Source organism: Triticum dicoccoides, chromosome 3A (assembly GCF_002162155.2).
Source record: "Triticum dicoccoides isolate Atlit2015 ecotype Zavitan chromosome 3A, WEW_v2.0, whole genome shotgun sequence".
Lineage (NCBI taxonomy): Eukaryota > Viridiplantae > Streptophyta > Magnoliopsida > Poales > Poaceae > Triticum > Triticum dicoccoides.
This window is the reverse complement of record NC_041384.1, coordinates 55341463-55364791: the sequence shown is the minus strand read 5'-3', so window position 1 is coordinate 55364791 and position 23329 is coordinate 55341463. Positions and strand designations below refer to the sequence as shown.

General features: G+C 44.9%; 2 protein-coding genes and 1 pseudogene across 7 annotated transcripts; 1 reads left to right on the top strand and 2 right to left on the bottom strand.

Moving 5' to 3' along the window:
- LOC119271915 overlaps window positions 1-8979 on the top strand; it is a 12373-nt pseudogene extending 3394 nt beyond the window's left edge.
- On the bottom strand, window positions 8770-15142 carry LOC119267072 (protein BREAST CANCER SUSCEPTIBILITY 2 homolog A-like). Of its 6 annotated transcripts, XM_037548378.1 has the most exons (17): window positions 14847-15140; window positions 14684-14740; window positions 14368-14538; window positions 14201-14266; window positions 13956-14048; window positions 13396-13539; window positions 13189-13308; window positions 12935-13081; window positions 12710-12835; window positions 12498-12623; window positions 12269-12403; window positions 12025-12153; window positions 11777-11911; window positions 11527-11652; window positions 9913-10888; window positions 9579-9826; window positions 8770-8899 (listed from the first exon to the last, which is right to left on the bottom strand). In XM_037548378.1, exons 1-15 carry the CDS (start codon window positions 15013-15015, stop codon window positions 9990-9992), a joined length of 2643 nt encoding a protein of 880 aa, XP_037404275.1. In that variant the 5' UTR covers window positions 15016-15140; the 3' UTR covers window positions 8770-8899; window positions 9579-9826; window positions 9913-9989. The 6 variants fall into 6 exon arrangements, with proteins under 6 accessions (XP_037404275.1, XP_037404276.1, XP_037404277.1 ...); XM_037548379.1 differs by lacking the exon at window positions 8770-8899 and having other exon boundaries at window positions 9275-9826; window positions 12025-12147; window positions 14847-15142; XM_037548380.1 differs by lacking the exon at window positions 8770-8899 and having other exon boundaries at window positions 9275-9826; window positions 12935-13072; window positions 14847-15141.
- A 5006-nt stretch (window positions 15143-20148) lies between these two features.
- LOC119271914 lies at window positions 20149-22469 on the bottom strand. The gene is made up of 3 exons (XM_037553555.1): window positions 22263-22469; window positions 20612-21265; window positions 20149-20498 (listed from the first exon to the last, which is right to left on the bottom strand). Exons 1-3 carry the CDS (start codon window positions 22467-22469, stop codon window positions 20406-20408), a joined length of 954 nt encoding a protein of 317 aa, XP_037409452.1. The 3' UTR covers window positions 20149-20405.
- Between the last annotated feature and the right edge of the window lie 860 nt (window positions 22470-23329).

The window sequence follows — 23329 nt, the reverse complement described above, 5'->3', positions numbered from 1 at the left end:
CGTTACCAATCCAGGTTTCACAACACTTAAGGAATTTATCATCAACAAAGTTCCAGTCCAGGTTGCGCAAAGTTGAGCTCACAGGGACCCCCAAGTATTTCATTGGGAAGTGACCAGTTTGACAATTAAAGATGTTCGCATAAGTTGCCAGGATGTTGTTGTCTCCACCCACACACAGGACTTCACTCTTAAGGAAGTTAATCTTTAAGCCACACATAAGTTCAAAGATATATAAGAGAAGTTTCAGGTTGACAGCAGCTTGTTCATCATGTTCAAAACAAATAACCGTGTCATCGGCGTATTGCAGAACAGCAACGCCATTTTCAATGAGATCTGGGGCCAACCCAGTTATCATCTTTTCCTTTTGAGCATTGCGAATCATCTTAGACAAGGTTTCCACCACAAGGTTAAACAAAAAAGGGGAGTGAGGGTCGCCCTGACGCACTCCCTTGTGGCTTTGAAAGTAAGGCCCAGTCACATTATTCAACTTTATGTTGATTGTGCCATTAGTTAGTATCTTCTTCACCTAACCACACCAGGTTTCACCAAAACCTCTGTTATTATGACACTCAAGGATAAAATCCCAATTAATTTTGTCGTATGCCTTCTCAAAGTCCAACTTCAGGACTACCCCAACTTTCTTCTTATGGTGTGTGTGGTGCAAGATCTCATGGAGAGTGAGGATCCCATCCATGATATTTCTATGTTTGATGAAACCATTTTGGTGTCTGCTAATAAGTTTATCGGTAAAGATGGCTGCTCTATTGTCCATTACCTTAGTAATTAGCTTATAAGGACATCTAAGCAGGCAAATGGGGCGGTATTGTTGTATTTTCTTTGCACCATTGGTTTTAGGTATCAAGGTGATCACCCCATAGTTCAGACGTTCCACATCCAGGGTGTTATTGTGAAAAGCGCGAAACAAGCGCATAATATCTGTTTTAACAAAGTCCCAACGGTGTTTGTAGAACTCAGCTGGGATGCTATCTGGGCCGGGGGCCCTATTGCTCTCCATGCCAAATAATGCTTTTCTGACCTCCTCCTCCGTGAATTCACTGGTCAGGAGTATATTATCCTCTTCTGTTAGTTTCTCTTCTTCCGACCAGGTATCCGTGGACAGGTGAAAAATGTTTCCCCTGGCCGGGGCGAAAAGATTCTTATAATAAGTTGTGGCATGAGCCAGTAGGTTATCTGTGCCCTCAATCACCGTTTCGCCATCAGTGAAAGAGTGAATAGTGTTTTTCCGTTTTCTACCATTGGCCGCACGATGAAAAAAGGCCGTGTTTTGGTCCCCTTTTAGCAACCATCTCTCACTGGATTGTTGGAGCCAGAAGAGCTCCTCACTGGCCATTATATCATCGAGCTCCATCCGCAGGTTTGTTCTATTTTCATAAGTTTCTGGGTCAAGGGGACCCTCTTCTTCTAAGGTCTCGATCTCTTCCAGCTCTTTTTCAGTATTTTTTTTTCTTTTCTTCGCATGGCCAAGCAAATGGGAGCCCCACCCTTTGAAGTACTTTTTCAACCTTTTGAGCTTGATGTTTAGGATGTCAATGGGATCATCAGAGGCAACTGGTTGTTCCCATAACTTTTTGGCTATGGGATAGAATTCTTCATTTTTAAGCCAACTGAGTTCAAATCTGAACTCACGTTGTCGAGTGGGTTTTGAAACATTTGAGTTAGAAGACAGTAGGAGAGGGTTATGGTCTGACACATCCCGTACCAGCTTCCGTACAGTGACCAGGGGAAAGAGGTCTTCCCATTCAAAAATCATAAGGACTCTATCGAGCTTTTCTAAGGTAGGATGTCTCTGGTGGTTGGACCAGGTATACTTGCCCCCTCCCATATATATCTCACGCAGGTTCAGAGATTGGATGATGGAATTGAATTTATCCATGTAAGGAGACCGATTTAAGTTCTTATTGCCTTTTAGGTGATCTAGATGCAATCAGTTCCTGCTAATGGTATCCTAGAGATGCATAATTAATCCAACAATGGTATCAGTCGCCAATCTTGATTGCAATAGATCCCTTTATTGTTGATCAGTAGATCACTACCATGTTTAGATCAATGTCAAGTTTAGGGTTCATGATCAAGATTGAAAGTTTTAGCCCCTGGTTAGCCCAAATATGCATGCTACTGTCTTGTTGCCCCCTGTACATCATCATGTTGTTTTCTAATTGCTACGGATTAAGTACTGCTATCTTTTGATCAATCAATTTTTTAATTAATCTAAGTTAATTAAGATCTAATGCTCACTTTCATGTCAAGTTGATTAAAATTGACCATGCTTAAGTACTGTTTCCATATGCATTAGCAAAATATAAGGCAGAGGGATACACGCAAGTCTACAATAGCAACCCCTCATGATGAAGAACCCTAGAATTAATCCCCAATTCGTAAGAACCCTAATTCTGCAATTATGACTGTTTTTCCCCCAAATCAAGCACTGATGTACACGAATTGGAGAAGGAATGAGGAGAATCCTCACCTAATGCGCCGCGTAGCCGCCTCTTCCCTTCAGGGCCCGCACTGCGTCCACCGCGGTGCGAGGGCGGAGACGCCGTGACGCCGCCGTCCTCAGGACGACGCGCGGGAAGAACTCGGCAGCCGCCGCTGCTCTAATGGACGTGCCTCTGTGTGGCCGACGCCGCGCAGGTCGCCGTCACTTTTTCATGCCGCGGTGGCCGGCGCCCATCCTCCTCCTTGATGCGCCATGTACACGGACGCTAGCAGCCACGCTCGACGAAGGAGCACCCCGGACGTCGTCCACGGCATGCTGCTTCGGCGAGCGCAGCCGCCGCGCCGCCATGGCCGGCGCGCCTTTCGGGCCGCCGTCGAACGTCGTCACCCTGCCAGTGAGTGGGAATCGGGAGGAGGGTTAGAAATGGATAGGGTTTGACCCAGCCGCAGGTTTTGCTCGGGTTTGGGGCGATCCGAGCCGTCGGCTCGATCCGACGACTCAGAGCATCGCGCGGCTCCCTGTTGGGCCGGCGGGCGCTAATGGGCCGATTCCGGCTGTGGGCTGCGGCCCAGGTTATGTCAGTCCAGCGAAAACACAAAAAAAAAACTTCTTCTGAGCTGGGCCGTTTTACGTGTAGCTGTGGGGTCTTTCGAGCTAAAATGACTGTCGCGATTTTCTGTTTTTACAGTGCGTTTAAGTTAATAGTTATTATGTTTTTGCACCGTTAAAAATAGAAAATGCCTAAAACTAAAATGAACACATTATTATTCTGGGTAAAATTGAACCAACGAGATATTTTATTCAGGATTTATTATGTGTTTTTGCATGATGAATTTTTAGACATAAAAAATAATGATATTTTCTTTTATGTTGATGTTTAAATTCAGAATGAAATGACTCTAATTTTAATTCGGACCAACGTTGTTTTATTATTATGAGTCATCCTCTATGATATTTTAATTCCATGTTTTTTCTGCCCAACGGTGTTTTGACATGGAGTTGAAATTAAATACTTGGCATGTTTGTTTATTTACCAACGTAAATTTATAATCATGCAAGTTTACTTATGAATATTTATGATGATTTCAGCTTCCGCTCCATTTCGGTCCAACACGATCGAACCACTTACGAGGAGTAACTTCCCTCGTTGGAAGTCCCAAGTCGAATTATGTTTGGGTTGTAATGAATTTGACTATGCCTTGAGGGAAGAAAAAACCTGTGGCACCTGTTGCACATGCTACAGGGTATGCAGAACTCAAGAAGAATTATGATGTTAAGATGGAAAAGTGGAACAAGTCCAACCATATTGCACTTCTCATCATGAAAGCGACAATATCGCCGGACATTTCTGAAGCACTCCCTAAGAAAGACACTGCTAAAGAATTCCTCACTGAAATGGAGGAGCAATTTAAAGGCTCCGACAAAGTGTATGCTCATGAGCTTTTTGCTAAACTTCTTCAGATATACACTATTGACGGAAACGTTAGGCAACACATATTGAGGGTGGTAAATGCTTACACCAAACTTAAGGCTTTGGAGTGTTCTTTAAGTGAAGCCCTTCTTGTCATAATTATTCTTGAGTCTCTTCCAGAAGAGTTTGAACAATTTAAGGTCAACTATAACTCTCTAAAGGAAAAATGACCACTCTCTGAGATGACCGCAAGGATCGTCCAAGAGGAAGAGTGGATCATGAGGCAGAAGAAAGACCATGTTTTTCATGTTGGCTCTAACAAGAGAAAGCATGACGGGCAAGGTTTTCCCAAGCCTCAGAAAAAGCAAGTCAAGAAAGAAGGCGCTAAGCCATTCAACCCTAAGGCATTCAAGGGTAAAGAAGCCGGCAGTTCTTCTTCTGCTCCTAGCAGCTCCACTGCTGGAGAAAATGCTTGTAACTTCTGCAAAGAGGAGGGACACTATCAAAGGGACTGCCCAGGCTTTCTAAAATGGATGAACAAAAGAGGGATTCGATACGATCCAAACTATAAGAGGAGGAACAAGAAAGCTTAAGGTTGCGAACGGAGTTGAGGCCGATGTTGAAGCTGTGGGATCTTTCACGTTGGAGCTACACACTGGCCACACTCTTAGATTGAATAATGTTATTTATGTGCCTACCTTAAGTAGGAATTTGATTTCAGTTTCTCGTTTAGATGATGATATGTATGAGTGCCATTTTGGCAAGAAACAATTTGTGCTTTGATCAAATGTAATAAGAATGTAGGCATCGGTGTTAGACGAGGCCAACTATACATGTTATCTCTTAATAATGATTCAGTTATGCATGTGAGTGATGAAATTAATGTTGAGAAGAAATGGAAAGGAGTTAGTAATTCTTCGAAATTGTGGCATTGTCGTTTGGGCCACATTTCGAGGGGGAGAATGGAATGCTTAGTTAAAAATGAAATACTCCTCCCATTAGACTTCTCAGATGCAGACAAATGTGTCGACTGCACTAAAGGAAAATTTGCAAAAACAATTAAGAAAAGAGCAGAAGAGCCACAGGGGTTTTAGAATTAATTCACACCGACATATGTGGACCCCTTAATGTTAAGTCTGTAGATGGTTTTGATTCATTCATTACATTCACAGACGACTTTTCCCGCTATGGATATATTTATCCCATACGTGACCGATCGGAAGCTTTGGAGAAATTCAAAGTCTATAAAGCGGAGGTTGAAAATCAACTGAACGCGAAAATCAAAGTTGTATGGTCTGATCGCGGGGGAGAGTATTATGGTAGGCATGCTCCTTATGGGCAGATTCCTGGACCTTTTGCCAAGTTCTTATCTGAAAATGGAATCATTGCTCAATACTCAATGCCTGGTGAACCACAACAAAATGGTGTGGCCGAGCGTCGCAACCGCACCCTTATGGATATGGTGCGAAGCATGCTTAATCACTCTAGTTTACCAGTAAGCCTTTGGATAGAGGCATTAAAGACAGCTGCACACATACTAAATCTTGCTCCAACTAAGTCAGCACCGAACACACCTTATGAGATGTGGGTGGGAAAGAAACCGAGCTTGAATTACTTACGAGTGTGGGGTTGCCCTGCTGAAGCTAAAGGTTTCAATCCACAACTTAAGAAATTGGATCCAAAAACAGTTAGTTGTTTCTTCGTTGGATACCCTCATAGGGGAAAGGGATATCGTTTTTATTGTCCAAATCATACCACCAAGTTTGTGGAGACTAGACAAGCGGTATTTTTTGAGGATAATAAGGTCACTAAGTTAAGGGAGATCGATCTTGAGGAGAAGCGGGTTTGTGCGCCATCCCCGATTATCCAAGAGATTGTTTTTCCAATACGAAGAAATGTGACAACTGATGATCCTGAATCTCATGGTTCAGTTTCTCAGTCAAATGGTGATCCGGAGACTAATAATGAAAATCCAGACACAAATGAGGACCACTAGGAAAATAATGATTCACAAAATGATGATGTACCACCACCACCTCCTCCTGTGGGTAGACCACGGCGTGAGAGGAAGAAAGCCATATCAGACGACTATATCACCTTCATGATTGAGGATATGAATGATCTGGGAAAGGTGGAGGATCCAACCTCTTATAAGGAGGCCATTAAAAGCGAAAATTCGTCCAAATGGTTGGTTGCCATGGAAGACGAGTTGAAATCTATGGGCTCAAACGACGTATGGGACTTAGTAGAAGTTCCCGATGAAGCTAAGAAAGTAGGTTGCAAGTGGGTCTACAAAACCAAGTATGATTCCAAAGGGAATGTCAAACGGTTCAAGGCAAGGCTAGTGGCAAAAGGGTATACACAGAGAGAAGGCATTGATTATAAGCAAACCTTCTCTCCTGTGTCAACCAAGGATTCTTTCAGAGTCATAATGGCATTAGTAGCTCATTACGACCTAGAACTACACCAAATGGATGTTAAACGGCATTTCTAAATGGTGACTTAAAAGAAAACGTTTACATGGCTCAGCCAGAAGACTTTGTTGTGGAAGGGAAGGAACATTTGGCATGTCGTCTAAAGAAATCGATTTATGGCTTGAAGCAAGCTTCAAGAGAGTGGTACCTCAAGTTTGATACAATTATCAAAACTTTTGGTTTCATCGAAAATGTTGTGGACAACTGCATATACGTTAAGTTTAAAGGCAGTAGGTTCACATTTTTAGTCATATACGTTGATGACATATTGTTGGCATGTAGCGATAAGGATATGCTGCATGAGACCAAGAATTTTCTATCATCCAGTTTTGATATGAAAGATCTTTGTGAAGCCTCGTATGTCCTCGGCATCGAGATTCATCGAGATAGGTCCAGAGGAACGTTAGGACTATCTCAAAAGGCATACTTTGAGAGAGTACTGAAAAAATTCAATATGCATAAGTGCTCACCCTCACCTGCTCCTATAGTTAAGGGCGATAAGTTTGGGACATTTCAATGTCCAAGGAACCAATGTGAAACTGATCAGATGAAGTCGGTTCCTTATGCTTCAGCTGTCGGAAGCATCATGTATGCTCAAGTGTGTACACGCCCAGATTTATGTTTTGTAACCGGGATGCTTGGCAGATACCAATCAAATCCAGGACCGGACCACTGGAAGGCCGCAAAGAAAGTCTTGCGTTATATGCAAGGAACTAAGGATTTCATGCTTACATATAAAAGAACCGATAACAAAGAACTGATAACCTAGAAATTGCTGGTTATTCAGACTCTGATTTTGCCGGTTGTGTGGATAGTAAGAGATCCACGTCAGGTTATATATTCACACTCGCGGGAGGAGCTATATCGTGGAAAAGCTCCAAACAAACCTTAACTGCTGGATCTACGATGCAAGCAGAATTTGTAGTATGTTATGAGGCCACCGGGCAGGCTGTATGGTTAAAGAATTTTATTTCCGGACTTAAAGTGGTTGACAGCATATCTAAACCAATTTTATTATACTGCGATAATGAACCTGCAATTTTCTATACGAGTAACAACAGGTCAAGTGATGCTGCCAGACACATTGACATAAAGTATCGTGTTGTGAAAGATAGAATCCAGGATCAAACAGTTGATGTTAAACACATAAGAACGAAGCATATGCTTGCGGATCCGCTAACAAAAGGCTTACCGGCTTACCACTCAGTATTTTTCGTGAGCATGTTGCCGGCATGGGACTACTAGAAGCCTTATAATTCTGGAATAAGAGGACCATTAAAATGAACCACTCCCCAATTAGCAAAATGTTTTTCCATTTCGAAATAGGCGGGTGTGCTATAAATGTTGAGGTTCCATGGCGTTTCGAGCGGTAGTAACACCTCACTTTGGTACATCATTCCTATGTAGAATGGGCGAATAAAGTTAAGCCTACCGATCAAGGAGGAGAATGTTGGTTTTTATCTGACGGCTTAAACAGGCCCGTTAGATCTATTAGTCTAACAGAAGAAAAAAAGGATGAAGGGATAACGATAAGTGAAGGGGTCCACCAGAAGAAAAAAAGGATGAAGGGATAACGATAAGTGAAGGGGTCCACGTACCAACGTACGTGAGCCTCGATCAGAACTAACGCGCCCTGATCGGGGGAGCCTAAAAACCAACTCAGGTTTTGGGTCTCCTGTCGCCAGCGCCATATTAAAAGGATACGGGAAGAGCTGACCACCTGCGAGATCACAATTCACGTAAGGTTTACTCTCCTCCCGGTATTCTCTCACCCCATCCGATCAGGGGGAGTGCTGCAGCGACGGGAAGACCTAAGCCTGCCGCCGCCGCTGTCCCCGGGCAGTGTCGATGTCGTCCTGAGGGCATCAGGACGTTGAGGAGGACTGTTACCTCGACTACATCACGCCTGCATCGAGCAAGCGATCATGTCCACTACGGTGACATGTAAAGATTCCCTAAACCTTCTCTGTTCATGCCTTTTAGGTGATCTAGATGCAATCAATTCCTGCTAATGGTATCCTAGAGATGCATAATTAATCCAACAGGAAGGACGCAAGCGGCCTTCACCCTTCTCAATGTGCATCTTCCTCCCGGACGCCCGTGACGGGCTCCATGCCCTCGTCGAGATGATGGCGTCGAGCCCGGGCTTCATCGGCTCACACCTTCCGACGAGCCTTGTCCCGGTCGGGAAGTTCAGGCTGCCTAGATTCAAGCTGGCCTTCTCAAAAGACATGTCCGGCATTCTCCGGGAGTTGGGACTCGTGGTGGCGTTCGACGAAAAGAAAGCAGACATGTCCGACATGGTGGAGGACGACGGGATCATCCACAAGGCGGTCATCGAGGTGAATGAGGACGGTACCGAGGCTGCAGCCGTCACCGCGTCTATGATGGTTGGCAAAAGCGCGCCCAAGCATCCGCGACCGGTTCCCGTGGATTTTGTTGCTGACCATCCTTTTGCCTTCTTTGTGATTGAGAAGTCGGGCACCATCGTCTTTGCAGGGAACGTCCTTGAACCCTCCCCATCGACGGTGCGTATGGGGCAAGCCCAGTCGCCTGCCACAAAAGAAGACGTCAACAAAAGCATGCTGTCATATCTTCGTCACTACCTCTGTACCTTTTGTTCGGCTAGCTAGCTTGCAGGGACTTGAAGAATGCATTAGATTAGAAGATCGTGTTTCGTGTACTTGCTGTCAGTGTGGACTGGTAAAAAAACATGCAGCAATTGTAGCCTAGGTTAATGAACTAAAATCTTATAATGAACCCAAGAAAATTGGTGTGATCTATGAACAATTCAATTCTAATCAAAAGTTTCCTGCAAATCAAATGCGGAAACAATTCACATGTATGAACTAAATATTTCTGCTATAGGAGATCAGCAATGTCAAACATGCTAGCGAAGGAGGCATGCGCCTAGCTGAAAGCAGAAGGTTGAAGAGAAAGGGCTCTGATTACCATGTAAAACTAGGTGGAAGTGTATGCTATCAGCAAGGATGCATGCACGTTATAAAAAGGTTCAAGGCCAGGAGATTACAGAAGTTACGAACCAGTCGTTATGGGCTTTGATCTCGACGTTTACTACAGCCTGTACAGAGGAGATCAAGCCTAACTTAACCGGATCAGGATACGAACTCACGCGCATGCTATAACACCCTATACAATACATATTTCAACAACTACCAGTGAGCATCCAGTGAGGACAGTAAACTCTGCAGAACTTCCAACATTTTCTTACATTGCTTCCAGAAACAGCAGCACCCATTATTCCATGGTAAGCTTCCTTAAGAGAGATAACCTTCTCTATTTCCAGAAAGGGCGTAACGGTTAAAAAGCAGTCATCGCCGGCAGTTGGGCAAGAAAAGCTTACTGCTAGAAGACAATCATCTTCCTTTTAGATCCGTCTGAAAAAAAAGATCCACTGCCTTGCTGCTGCATAAATAAACGTCGCCAGCATGCAAAACAACACATGCAGTGTCAAACTCACTGCAGCAAAGATACACATTAGGAGATTCATTCACTAATACATAAAACATAAAATATAACACCTGCAGTATAGGCGATGAACCTACCATTGACAGCAAGGGCATAGCAAAAGCATGGCATCAAGGAGTTTACAGCCTGCTAACAGGGATGCAAATCAAAGGATCTATCTGGAAGAGCGGGGGCGTTTAAAGGAAGATGCAGTGTTTCTTCCCTCAATTCTTCTCTTCTCATTAACAGCATGGTCAATATTTCCAGAATGTGTGCCCATGAAGTTACTAATGTCAACCAACGCTCCAGCTGGCATATGGAGTCGCTGGGTCTTATCTTTAGTGTCATTTGCATTGTCAGTTTCAGATAAGCACATGGAAGAGGGCTTCGGGATCTTTGGAATTTCACTGATTGAACGACTCCCAACATGAAACATATTGGGTTGTTTGTTAGTCGCCGGGATAACAGGTACAGCATTTTCAAAGGATCCAGTGTGCTTCCTATCAGACATTGCCTGGTGGGAAAATGTTGTAAGTTCGGTTTTTCCATTGACCCTACTTATTTTTGATAAATCAGGTCCACCTTTTGGGGCGACGGTTGAATTTGGCATCTCAACATTACATGCAGATGCCAAAGAGCGGCCTACTAAATTATTTGTTGAAACCACGTGATCTGATTCACCCAGAAGGCTTCTCGCACGTTGAAGTGCATCACTAGAAATAGCCATTGATCTGCCTCCCGCGGTACTGAATCTGATAGAATGTTCACCAGAATCAGAAACTGTGTTATTAGAAAGTTCAAATGGCCGGTGTGGTTCCTTACGCACTTGGTTTTCTGTTGGACCAGATGCAAGCCTCTGTTCTGGATTTTTCCGTTCAAATTTTATTTTCGTGCCAAGCTTATCGCCCACATGTCCAAAAAATTGTGTTGAAAGGGTATTCTCCTCCAAGCCCAACAAAGTAGCAGCTCGAGATACACCAGCTGAAGATATATTAACTGTTCTTGCACAGCTTGTCTTGAGAGGTGAAGCAAAGACAGGAATATTTTTGTCCATGTTAAGGAGATTATGATTATCTGAAACAATAACGCAAGATCAGATCTCTTTAAATGGCAAATGTGTACAAATTAAAATGCAGTAATATTATGCAATAAAGAAGTGCATGTTGCCACATCAACATGCCACTCCAATGCCTGACTTGATCACTAGACAGCTCACCGTGATCATACATTGTATATTAGTATGCTTGAAATTTGGTACTATTGAAAACATACATTTGTTTATTATATGATTGAAGAATAATACATTCTAGACAGTATAGGCTAAACAGCTGCCTCGAAAGTCAAAGGCAATAAGTGTACCATTCTAAATGAAAGCTGCGACATAATCAGGTTACACATTGGTGGTTCACTGCTAGGCTTTACTTCTGTTAACTTGGTCTAATGTTTACTGAAAAGCATTGCAGAACCATGGGATTAGCACACCAGTATAGCAATGAACAGCTGCGTCAAAAGTCTAACAGAGGTATAACAGACTGTGATGGTTAGCTAACCTATGGGCCGCGCGGTATTGTACAAATGAACTACGGGACTAGTTTGAGAATAGACACTTCAACTATACATGCATGCTGAACTTTTATACCATCTTCTATTGAAATAAAGTAGCAGTGGCTGCATCAGTGAAAGTCTCAGAAAAGTTTGATCAGCTGTTATACCTCTGTTTATTTTGACCTCTTCCTCCAGAACAGCCTTTGCTTTCTGCACTGAGCTTTCACTAATCAAGACTGACTTTCCAGATCCGGTTCGAAACATTGGCAGTTGACTTCCAGAGTCTTTGTATCCTTTCAAAATAATATTGCATATGTCAAAGGAATGGGAAAAGGAGTCTCAAGTTACTTTCGAGATCCAGATGTAAAAAGTTTGTAAAATGCCTCCACTATATAACCGAATGATTCCAAAAACTACCTTTCTCCGTGAAGTTTCGTTGCTCCAAAAGCATACTGGCCTTATGACTTGAACTTCTGTTTTGGGGTACAAACGTTTGTATCCCAGCTTGGAACGCTGGCACTTCAACAAAGGCTTCTCTGTTGTAATTGTTTACTGGTTTGCACATACAAAGCAATTGTTAACTCAGTGCAGACTTTAAAAGTTTATTTCTACCTACTTTTTAGACCCATGTGCAGGAACTCTTATAATTCGGAAAATGAAAGTACCACTTTTGACTGCTTCTTCAGCTTCTAAGATACACAATTCAGTTCTACAGCCATCACTTGCTAAGTTAGACCTTCCTAATCCAGTTTTGAACATGGGAGTATCATGGCCACCATCTAAATGAGCTTCATCTTACAGACAAAAAATTTGACTGTCAGTAAATATAAATGCACATTTATCACAAATTTAGTGACAAGAGAGCACACTTGTTATGTAACCATGTCATGTGTTTAGAGAGCAATTTACCTTCCAATTCCTTTGTAATATTCCTTGGCTCCAGAACTGCAGTTGCCCTCTTAAATGAGCTCTTACTTATAGCAATTGACCTCCCTGACCCGGTTTGAAACAACGGCAAGTGGTTGCCATCCTCGTGATTTTTCTCTATTCGAGTGACCGAAAAAGATTATTTGATATATGAGGAACACCCCAGATGTGTCAGTAACACAGACATAGTCAACTTGAGAAAGTCAAGTACCTTGCACTGCACTATCTCCATTCGGTGTAACACTTCTATCAGTCATGATCAAACTGCTACTCATCAAAACAGACCTTGGCGTTTCACTTTGAAGAGTTGTGGCGCAAACACTGCTATCTCCATGTCCTGAATCTCAAAGAATACAAAGAAAAAATGCTGATCTTCTGCATTAACATTACACAAATAAATAACAAGGCCATATGTCTATGTACCAGTTGTTTTAATTTTTTCTTCCTCCAATACTGCCCTTGCCTTCTGAACTGAGTTCCAGCTCACAGCAACAGGCTTCCCTAATCCTGTTTGGAACATTGGGAACTGGCAACCAGTATCCCAATGTCCTACACAAAGAAGTACCACTTTAGAAATAATGTGTGTGGATAAATCAAAAGACAGATAGTCCAAGCTTTTTTTAAAAGGCCCAGGTACTCCAATCTTACCACTCTTTTCCGCATCTCCCTCATTCACCGCATCTATAGATCGCTCAATGGATCTTTCGCTGATCATGACTGGTCTTCTTGAACCAGTTTGGTCAGGCCTACCAAAACTCTCTGTATGGTCAGGCCTACCAAAACTCTCTGTATTTTCTAATAAGAGAGGAATGCCATCAGTACACCAAGAAAGGCATGCATTTCACCATAAGCAGGCAAGATCATTAGCTCCGAATTCAAATAGCAGAATAAGCAAAGCTCACCCTTGCTTGTATTATTATCCTTCAACACAGACTTAGCTTTCTGAACAGATGCTGAACTGACTGATACAACTCTTCCTGAACCAGTTTGGAACAATGGAAACTGTTCCATGCCGTCCACACCTGCTGACAGAGGGGTCGGTTATTCAAAAATTTAAGGCATGCTTGGAATCTATATCTTTAAGAAAATATCCAAAACTTTTATCGTACTCTCATCATAATGACCTTGTTCTACAGCTGTTTGTCCCTCCAAAACAGCTCTTGCCTTGTCAATAAGGGTCCGGTTCACAGGAACCGCCCTACCCATTCCAGTACGGAACATTGGTTGTGCGGCACCAGCAGCACTATCAACATCTATTGTGCAACAAACGTTACAGCTTTCCAAAAAAAACTGCTAAGAAAAACTGGAAAATATACCAGAAGTTCTCACAAACAAAAAAAATATACAGCCATCAATTTGATGGACCCTAATTAGTATAAATAAAACTATTTTAAGTCACTGTATAGTACTATGGAGTAGAATGGCTCAACAAGCTAAGCACGTCTAAATATATCTTCATTTGTAAGTATAACAAATTGTCAGGCAGCTGCAGAAAATCTTGCTAGTTTAATAAATATTATATTATTAATTATGGCATAATTTCTAACAGTACACTGAGTGAACAAATCCTAGATTACTCCGAGCCATATACATGTCAACATGAACAAAGTGATAACAAAGCACTTCCAGCATTTACATAGAAAAACTAAACAGGTGTTAAACTTCCTACCTTCTAAAATAGCTCTTGCCTTTTGGATTGAGTTCCTGCCCGGCAAGACCGCTTTTCCTGACCCAGTTTGGAACAATGGGGGCATGGTTCCACCTAAATTTCATAAGATGGAAAACTGATAGTAATGCATAACCTCAAGAGAAAAGAAAAAAAATTCATACAGCTATCAAAACTAGGCACTTTGTTGCTATTATTGCAACATTCAATCTTGTCTCTACAGAGAAAAAGGTGAAAGCAAGTCTTACCTCTAAATGGGGCGCCCATTTCTCTCAATCCGCCTTCTACATCAGGTACATCGCCAAATGATTGCTCTGAAACGCAAAATCTGGTCAGCCCAACACAAAACATGCAGAAACGGACAATGGAACAATTTGACCAAAGCAAACCAGAAGTTGGACACATAAGCTCTTACTTCTCTTAATACCAGCCTTCTCCACATCCTCCCCGACCAACGCCCTGGCCTTCCTTATAGCCCTCTCGCTGAGGGACACTGGTCTCCCCGATCCAGTGCAGAACAGCTCGCCTTTTCCTGCATCCCCGGTTGCTCCGGCCATCCCATCACCTTCGAGCAGCTTGTTCCGCGCTGCAGATTCCATCAGTAACAACCGGCCAATCACCAGTTAAATACAAGCATTTGTGTTCAAACGCCGAGACGGTATACACATGAGAGCACACACGTGCTCACACTGACAGGACCAAGTAGAAGAGGTGAAGGGAGGGGGCCTTACCTTGGACGAGGAGGTCGGCCATGGACTCGACGCGGCATCCGTCAGCAGCGCCCCGGCCTAGGGTTTCGGATCGGAGAGAGGGGAGGCAGGAGAGGGGACAGCCACGTCAGTATCCAGCGCCATTTCTACGACGGAATCCAATGAGATAACGATGGGGCCGTACCTTTGACCTGCGCGTCCTCAAATGAAGCGGCGGCTGTCCCCGCGGCGCGCCCCGGCGGAGGAAGAGGCGGGGCCGCGGCGGGCGGCGGCGGCGGCGCGTCGGGGTCGGGGGCGGGGATCCAGAGTTGGCTGCCGTCGGGCCGGCCCCAGACCTGCCACCTTCTCGCCATCGCGGCGGGGGTCGCGCCTGGAATCTCGGCGGGGATCTCTCGCTCGCCGGCGCCGCGACGGGTCCGAGAGAGGGGGAGGAGATTGGGGACGAAACACTTTTCGAAACGGAGACGTGGCGACGGAAAAGGGTGACGGGGAATGGCCAGGCGGCGCGCAGCGTGCTCGCTCCCGCTCTTTTTTTTCGTCTCGCCCTCCTATTTGCGCCCGTGACGAGGTGTGTTTGGCTCATGAACAAAGTGAAATGGCATGGTATGGTTCCGTTTCATTAGAATTGTCGGTTTCGTTTCAAAAAAATGGCATGGTTACATTCTAGTTTTGGGTTGGAAAGATAAAATGGAATGGAATTGTTCATCTCGCATTTTTATGTAGAAAATTGTTTTTTCACCCAACACAAACACAAACACAATCGTTGTTGCCGTTCTTACTTGTTGCCGGATGTGGAAAGGCGTTTGAGGGTTGTCCAAATCGAGGGCCGGAGTGGCCGAATTGAGATGGCTCGGCGCACGGGAAGGTGGGAGGTGCCCGGGTCATCGCAGCGGCGATATCCTGCACGGGCGAAGCGAGCATAGGTAGCTGGGGCTGGAGGTGACGGCCAGGGCGGCCACATCTGCACCGACGGGAACAACGAGCTCCTTCGGTGACGACGCCAGACATCGGAGTGAGGGAGAGAGGAAGAGATGAGGGGAGGATGGTGGCAGAGCTCCTCCGGTGACCGTAAATCTCTACTCCAATAGGGATCGGGAGGTGAGGGAGCGGCGGCAACGCGTATATGGGAGAGGGAGAGACGATATAAGTGAAGGAAATATGCCCTAGAGGCAATAATAAAGTTATTATTTATTTCCTTATAATCATGATAAATGTTTATTATTCATGCTAGAATTGTATTTTCCGGAAACATAATACATGTGTGAATACATAGACAAACAGAGTGTCACTAGTATGCCTCTACTTGACTAGCTCGTTAATCAAAGATGGTTATGTTTCCTAACCATGAACAATGAGTTGTTATTTGATTAACGAGGTCACATCATTAGTAGAATGATCTGATTGACATGACCCATTCCATTAGCTTAGCACCTGATCGTTTAGTATGTTGCTATTGCTTTCTTCATGACTTATACATGTTCCTACGACTATGAGATTATGCAACTCCCGTTTACCGGAGGAACACTTTGGGTACTACCAAACGTCACAACGTAAATGGGTGATTATAAAGGAGTACTACAGGTGTCTCCAATGGTCGATGTTGGGTTGGCGTATTTCGAGATTAGGATTTGTCACTGCGATTGTCGGAGAGGTATCTCTGGGCCCTCTCGGTAATACACATCACATAAGCCTTGCAAGCATTACAACTAATATGTTAGTTGTGAGATGATGTATTACGGAACGAGTAAAGAGACTTACCGGTAACGAGATTGAACTAGGTATTGGATACCGACGATCGAATCTCGGGCAAGTAACATACCGATGACAAAGGGAACAACGTATGTTGTTATGCGGTCTGACCGATAAAGATCTTCGTAGAATATGTAGGAGCCAATATGGGCATCCAGGTCCCGCTATTGGTTATTGACCAGAGACATGTCTCGGTCATGTCTACATTGTTCTCGAACCCGTAGGGTCCGCACGCTTAAGGTTACGATGACAGTTATATTATGAGTTTATGCATTTTGATGTACCGAAGGTTGTTCGGAGTCCCGGATGTGATCACGGACATGACGAGGAGTCTCGAAATGGTCGAGACGTAAAGATTGATATATTGGAAGCCTATGTTTGGACATCGGAAGTGTTCCGGGTGAAATCGAGATTTTACCGGGTTACCGGGAGGTTACCGGAACCCCCCGGGAGCCATATGGGCCATCATGGGCCTTAGTGGAAAGGAGAAAGGGGCAGCCCAAGGTGGCTGCGCCTCTTTCCCCTCCCCTAGTCCTATTAGGACTAGGAGAAGGTGGCCGGCCCCCCTCTCTCCCTTCCCTTCCGAGGAATCCTAGTTGGACTAGGATAGGGGGGAGGAATCCTACTCCCAGAGGGAGTAGGACTCTCCTGCGCCTCCCTCTTTGGCCGGCCAGCCTCCCCTCCTCTCCTCCTTTATATACGGAGGCAGGGGCACCTCTAAACACACAAGTTGACACAAGTTGATCCACGTGATCGATTCCTTAGCCGTGTGCGGTGCCCCCTGCCACCATATTCCTCGATAATACTGTAGCGGAGTTTAGGCGAAGCCCTGCTGCTGTAGTTCATCAAGATCGTCACCACGCCGTTGTGCTGACGAAACTCTTCCCCGACACTTTGCTGGATCGGAGTCCGGGGATCGTCATCGAGCTGAACGTGTGCTCGAACTCGGAGGTGCCGTAGTTTCGGTGCTTGATCGGTTGGATCGTGAAGACGTACGACTACTTCCTCTACGTCGTGTCATTGCTTCCGCAGTCGGTCTGCGTTGGGTACGTAGACAACACTCTCCTCTCGTTGCTATGCATCACATGATCCTGTGTGCGCGTAGGAAATTTTTTGAAATTACTACGAAACCCAACAATAAGGGGAACTATCGAGGGAAAGGGGTGAAAGCCCCCAACTAGAGGTCGTTCCGTGCGATTCCTCCGCTTTGGAGGAACATGTGTGTTCAACGTATCAAGGGTATATTCGGTTCGAGGATGCGAATTAATTCTAGTCCCCAATCCAACCAAACACGAGGAGGCCTGTGGCACAGACCAAACACGCCCCATATATCTAACTTATAGCGATGAGTGCTCCTTTCATCCCCAAATGCTATATCTCGTTTATAGCGAGTATAGCATTCGTCTCGCGTGAAGGCTCCTGCATATATGGCCGATCTATTAACTTTGGTGCTTATTCGTCGGCTTTGTTCGCTCGCTCACTTCCACATGGTTTTGTTCTTTTTTTTCTTTTTTGCCTTTTTTTGTTTTCTTTTTTCTTTTGATTTTCTTTTGTTTCTTCCTTGATTTTTTGCTTTTCTTTTCTCCTTCTTTTCTTCATTTCTTTCACAATTTTATTCGTTCCTTTCATGGCTTTACTATTTTTTTTCTTTTTTTGTTTCTTTTGCGATTTTCAAATGTTTTTTTTGCGTTGGTTTCTTTGTTTTTGTTCAACACATGTTAGTTGTGCTTTTCGTATAAATTCAACATTTTTAGTATACGTCAGAATTGTTTTATATGTACATGTTGGCGCTTCATTTTCCTATTGAGGATGAATCTCAACCTATACTCGAGAGATAGCTCTCCATACACTGATAAGGGATGTACAGATTCTCGAGAAAGAGGAGATGTGGTGCCCTCCCCCCTCCACCCCGGACCACCCGGATTCTACGAGTGAGTAGAAAGTTAGACCTACATGGACCTCACTTAAATCGTTGAAAAAGTGGTTTTCAAGGTCTCATTGCTTCGGTGAATCACATGAATCGTTCAAAAAATGCGTTTTCTTCTTTTTTTCCTTTCATGAGAGTCACGCTTTTGCTTCCGCGAGAGGCACGGTTTAACTTTTGCGAGAGTCACAGTCGTGCCTCTCGGAAAACGGGAAAAAAAAAATGTGTTTTCTGTTTTTTTTCTTTCGTGAGATGCACGGTTTTGTTTCGCGAGAAGCACGGTTTTGCTTTCGCGAGAGTCACGACAGTGTCTCTCGGAAACGAAAAAAACGTGTTTTCTTTTTTTTTTCCTTTCATGAAAGTCACGGCCGTGCCTCCTCGGAAACGAAAAAAACGTGTTTTCTCTTTTTTTTCCGCGAGAGTTACGATTTTGCTTTTGCGAGAGGCATGGTTGTGATTTCAGGAGAGGCACGGGCGTGCCTCTTTCGAAAAGGAAAAAAACCCATGCTCCCGGTTCGGTTTTTTTGTCCGTTTTTTTTGTGAAAAAAAAGTTCGTCAAAACCTATCAACATGGGATCTAGTTTTAAAGATCTCGACGCGAGGAATTCAATAATGAAAGCGGTTCGAGATTTTGGACGCACGGCTTGAGAGATAAAACGTTTTGAATAAACGGATCTATGAAAAAAAGGGAAACTCCCAGGTTACGACAAGTGACCTGTCGTAACCAGGAGAGTTGCAGTGATCTTTGCTACGAGTACTCCTCAACTAGTGATTTCGTCGTTCGCTGCTTCGGTTGTTTTCGCACACTTTTATTTTATTATTTTATTTTGTTCGTTCACTATTTTTCTTTTTTTCTCTTGTTTGGTTTTCTGTTTCTGTTTGTTCGTTTTTGTTCTTTCCTTTTATTTTTTCTTTTTTTGATTCTTTTTCCTTTTTGCACATTTTCTAAAAAAAAATGTACCATTTTGTGAATAGAAAATCATAATATATAGTGAACATTTTTCAACACGTGGTTTAGTACCTGATGAGCATTTTTCAAATATACACTGAATATTGTATTTTTTGTACAAGATGAACATTTTTTAATACACATTGAATATTTTTATAATATACAATGAACTTTTTCAAATATACACTAAACTTTTTAAAAGAACATACATAATTTTTTTTTTAAATATATTTTGATCTAATAGTATATTTTTAAATATCTAGCTCCTAAATAACCGTGTACGTCAGGCTGAGCTTACGTAATGCTAGGTGTGCTGCTCTCGAGCAAAGCTCAGATTCACCGCCGTGTCCCGTGTGTCACTCTTTTTATTGTCATTGTGACTGTTGGGTCTTGGACCTTTTTTGTACTTGGACATCGGCCTCCCCTTCTTCTTCAATGGAATCACAACAATTCTTGTCTTGTCGTTCAGGAAAAAAGAAGTTAAGTTAAGCTGCGCTTGCTGCCGAGCGCCAGGATAATCATTCCCTGCGAGCGAAACGACCAGGATTTGTATCCCTTGTGCCCGCTCTAAGCGTTGTGTTGTAGATGGCCTCATGGGTCCAACGTCCACAACCTAAACCCGAATTAAGTTCGAGACAAAATAAAATTCATCGTATCACTCTCAACCTCCACCGAAACCCCCAAATTTTGTAAAATGTTTATGATTACACCAAACATACGGAGTACGATTGACATTTTCCAATGTTTTGTTTCCTGTCTTATTCCGGACTTTTGGATAATCCGATCTACTATACTATTCCGGAATAAGTACACTTTGCCTGAAACAGGAAGAAATGATATCCAATCCTAAGAACAGGCCTTGCTCCCCAGGAGAACGCATTACGTCCACTGAAAATGCAACCAAAGCAGGGCATAATTAATCGCACCTCCTACAAATTAACGTTCCATCGGTACTACTAGTAATTCAAGTCTTAAATTCTGCAACATTCAACCAGGAAATGGAAGGCCACTCCCTTAATTAAGCTAATCTACTAGCAGTAGAGTAGTATAGATATAGATAGCTGGCCGGAGCTAGATGGATCGGCGGCGAGTTCTCCTCTCCATGCCCCTGGGTGCGTCAGTCAGTCGTACACCGGACCTGTCTTGCAGCCGGCGAGGAAGACGTCGGTGAGGACAGTCTTGGACTGCAGCGCCGCCTTGAGAATCGCCAAACCCTACACATCAAATCAACAATGGTTAATGCTCGATAAGCAATCGTGCGGTGCGGGCCAAGTGAGAGAGATGGTGTCATATTGGTATGGTCGATCAACAATGGGTCACCACTCACCTCCTTGTAGCCGATCCGCACGGTCATCTCCTGGAGCGCGCCGAGGCCCCTGACGGCGAAGGTGTTGAGCAGGGTGATGCTGGAGATGGCGGACATGGGGGTCACGGCGAGGTTGTCCATCACCGTGTACGTCACCACGCCCTGCACGAACCCTCTCGCCCCTCCGGCGGCGGCCTGCCCGGAGTCGCCGGAATCGGGCCGCACGCACTGGATCGCGTCCGCCATATGGCTGCCACATCTGGGGCACTTGGCGCCTCTCACCTCCGTCACGTAGCCCGGGCTGTGACAATAGCCGCACCTGAAGAAAGCCGGCGACGGGCTCGGCAGGCCGAGGAGGGACAGGGAGATGCTGGGGGCCGCCGCCGGCGAGGGCACGGCGGGGCATAGGAGCGCGTCGGTGTTCGCCCCGGGCAGGACGTAGGAGCCGTCGAGCTTCTGGACGCTGGCGTAGAGGTCGCCGGCGCCCCCGACCATTGAGTCCGGCCCGAGCAGCTTGACGGCCGTGCCGACAGGCAGGGCGAGGAGGGAGAAGAGGAAGTCGACGACGTCCTTGCCGGCCTCCGCGAACAGCACGCGCCCGGCCTTGGTGTCCACCAGCAGCTTCATGCTCATCGCGGCCGCGGTGGTGGTCGACATCTTCACCTTGAGAGCTCTCTGTTGGAAATGGAATACGCAAATGCTGCAGGCTTCAGGTGGCTAACTGCCAAAGCCGGTTCCCCGGGAGCTTTAACAGCTCGTGCTCTTCGTGCGTTCGCACGTCGTGCATGTCAGGCGTTGTCGTTGTACTTCCATCTCTTTTTTAGGGTAAAGCCCAGTTTTATTCCTCAAAAATCATAGTGTGGGAGTGGGATACAATTCGGTACATGAGGTTGGTCAAACCAGACATGATACCCAACCTCGAGAACCCTTTGTGATGTCTGAAATAACTTGCTTGGAGTCCGAAGCTACGATAAAATTCTGCACAAGAAGATCTTTTTCGGCTAGTGAGAGCGCCTCTCAGCACGCAATAGCCTCTAGGGTTATCGGATCATCAACTCCTGCTATGACCAATGCTGACCTGCCAATATAGTTCCAGTCTGAGTCTGTGTCGACATACCGCTACTGTCGAGCCTCCTCTTCCTGCCTTGACTCCGGCGTCAACATGGATCTTCGCAAAACCCACATGCGGAATAATAGCACTCTGGACCGAAGCATACTATTTCTCCTTAATCATACCGAGCTCCTATATGAACCTCTTGATGAACGCGTGGGTCACCTGGGGACTTTGGAAAACACCCTCATGGATGGCCTTGCGGCGGTCGGACCAGATAGACCATAGCGTGACCGAGAGGAGCACAAAAAGATTATGCGTTAATATATCCATAAGCGTGAATAACCACAGTTTGGCACTAGGCTTGGTAGTGGTCATCATTTTATGTGCCAAATCTTCGTCAACTAGAGCCCATGTACATCTTGACATGGTGCACTCAATCAGGGAGTGTCACCAAGAGTCGGGCGTCCCCCACAGAGCCCGCACAAATTAGAATCAGACATGTGCCTATGATCTCTGACATCTTCGGTCGGTAAGAGTATTTCGAGAGCCTCCATAAAAACATACGGATCTTTGTTGGCACTTGTGTCTGCCACATCTGGGGCACTTGGTGCCTCTCACTTCCGTCGCATAGCCGGGGCTATGGCAATGGCCGCACCTGAAGAAAGCTGGCGATGGGTTCGGCAGGCGGAGGAGGGAGATGTTGGGGGCCGCCGCAGGTGAGGGCACGGCGGGGCGTAGGAGCGCGTCGATGTTGGCCCCGGGCAGGACGTAGGAGCCATCGAGCTTCTGGACGCTGGCGTAGAGGTCGCCGGCGCTTCCGACCATTGAGTCCGCCCCAAGCAGCTTGACGGCGGTGCCGACGGGCAGGGCGAGGAGGGAGAAGAGGAAGTCGACGACGTGCTCGGCTGTTCCCCGGGAGCTTTAACAGCTCGTGCTCTTCGTGCGTTCGCACGTCGTGCATGCCAGGCGTTGTCGTTGTACTTTCATCTATTTTTTAGGGTAAAGCCCAGTTTTATTCCTCAAAAATCATAGTGTGGGAGTGGGATACAATTCGGTACATGAGGTTGGTCAAACCAGACATGATACCCAACCTCGAGAACCCTTTGTGATGTCTGAAATAACTTGCTTGGAGTCCGAGGCTACGATGAAATTCTGCACAAGGAGATCTTTTTCGGCTAGTGAGAGCGCCTCTCAGCATGCAATAGCCTCTAGGGTTATCGGATCATCAACTCCTGCTATGACCAATGCTGACCTGCCAATATAGTTCCAGTCTCTGTGTCGACATACCGCTACTGTCGAGCCTCCTCTTCCTGCCCTGACTCCGGCGTCAACATGGATCTTCGCAAAACCCACATGCGGAATAATAGCACTCTGGACCCCAAGCATACTGTTTCTCCTTAATCATACCGAGCTCCTATATGAACCTCTTGGTCGGTTTTACTGTTTTTCCTTTTCTTTCTTTGTTTTTGTTTCTTTTGCAATTTTCACTAGGTTTTTATTGCTTTTCTTTTTGTGTTGTTTTTTTAGTTTTTGTTCAACACATGTTAACTGTGTTTTCAGTACAAAATTAACATTTTTCGTATACATCCAAAATATTTTATATATACACGTTGGTGCTCCTGTTTTTCATTAAGGACTAGATAGCTCTTCATACACTCATAAGGGATGTATGGATTTGCAAAAAG

Bases quoted from the DNA above. Each gene is read 5' to 3' on its own strand.
- LOC119267072 (XM_037548378.1), bottom strand. From the start codon at position 15,015: ATGGCGAGAAGGTGGCAGGTCTGGGGCCGGCCCGACGGCAGCCAACTC. The intron at 14,741-14,846 runs GTACGGCCCCAT...CCGAAACCCTAG, and splicing joins TGAGGACGCGCAGGTCAAAG to GCCGGGGCGCTGCTGACGGA. The intron at 12,624-12,709 runs GTACATAGACAT...TTTGAGATTCAG, and splicing joins AGAAAAAATTAAAACAACTG to GACATGGAGATAGCAGTGTT.
- LOC119271914 (XM_037553555.1), bottom strand. From the start codon at position 22,469: ATGGTCGGAAGCGCCGGCGACCTCTACGCCAGCGTCCAGAAGCTCGAT. The intron at 21,266-22,262 runs GTGAGAGGCACC...CATTTCCAACAG, and splicing joins GCCCCGGCTATGCGACGGAA to AGAGCTCTCAAGGTGAAGAT. The intron at 20,499-20,611 runs GTGAGTGGTGAC...TTTGATGTGTAG, and splicing joins TGCGGATCGGCTACAAGGAG to GGTTTGGCGATTCTCAAGGC.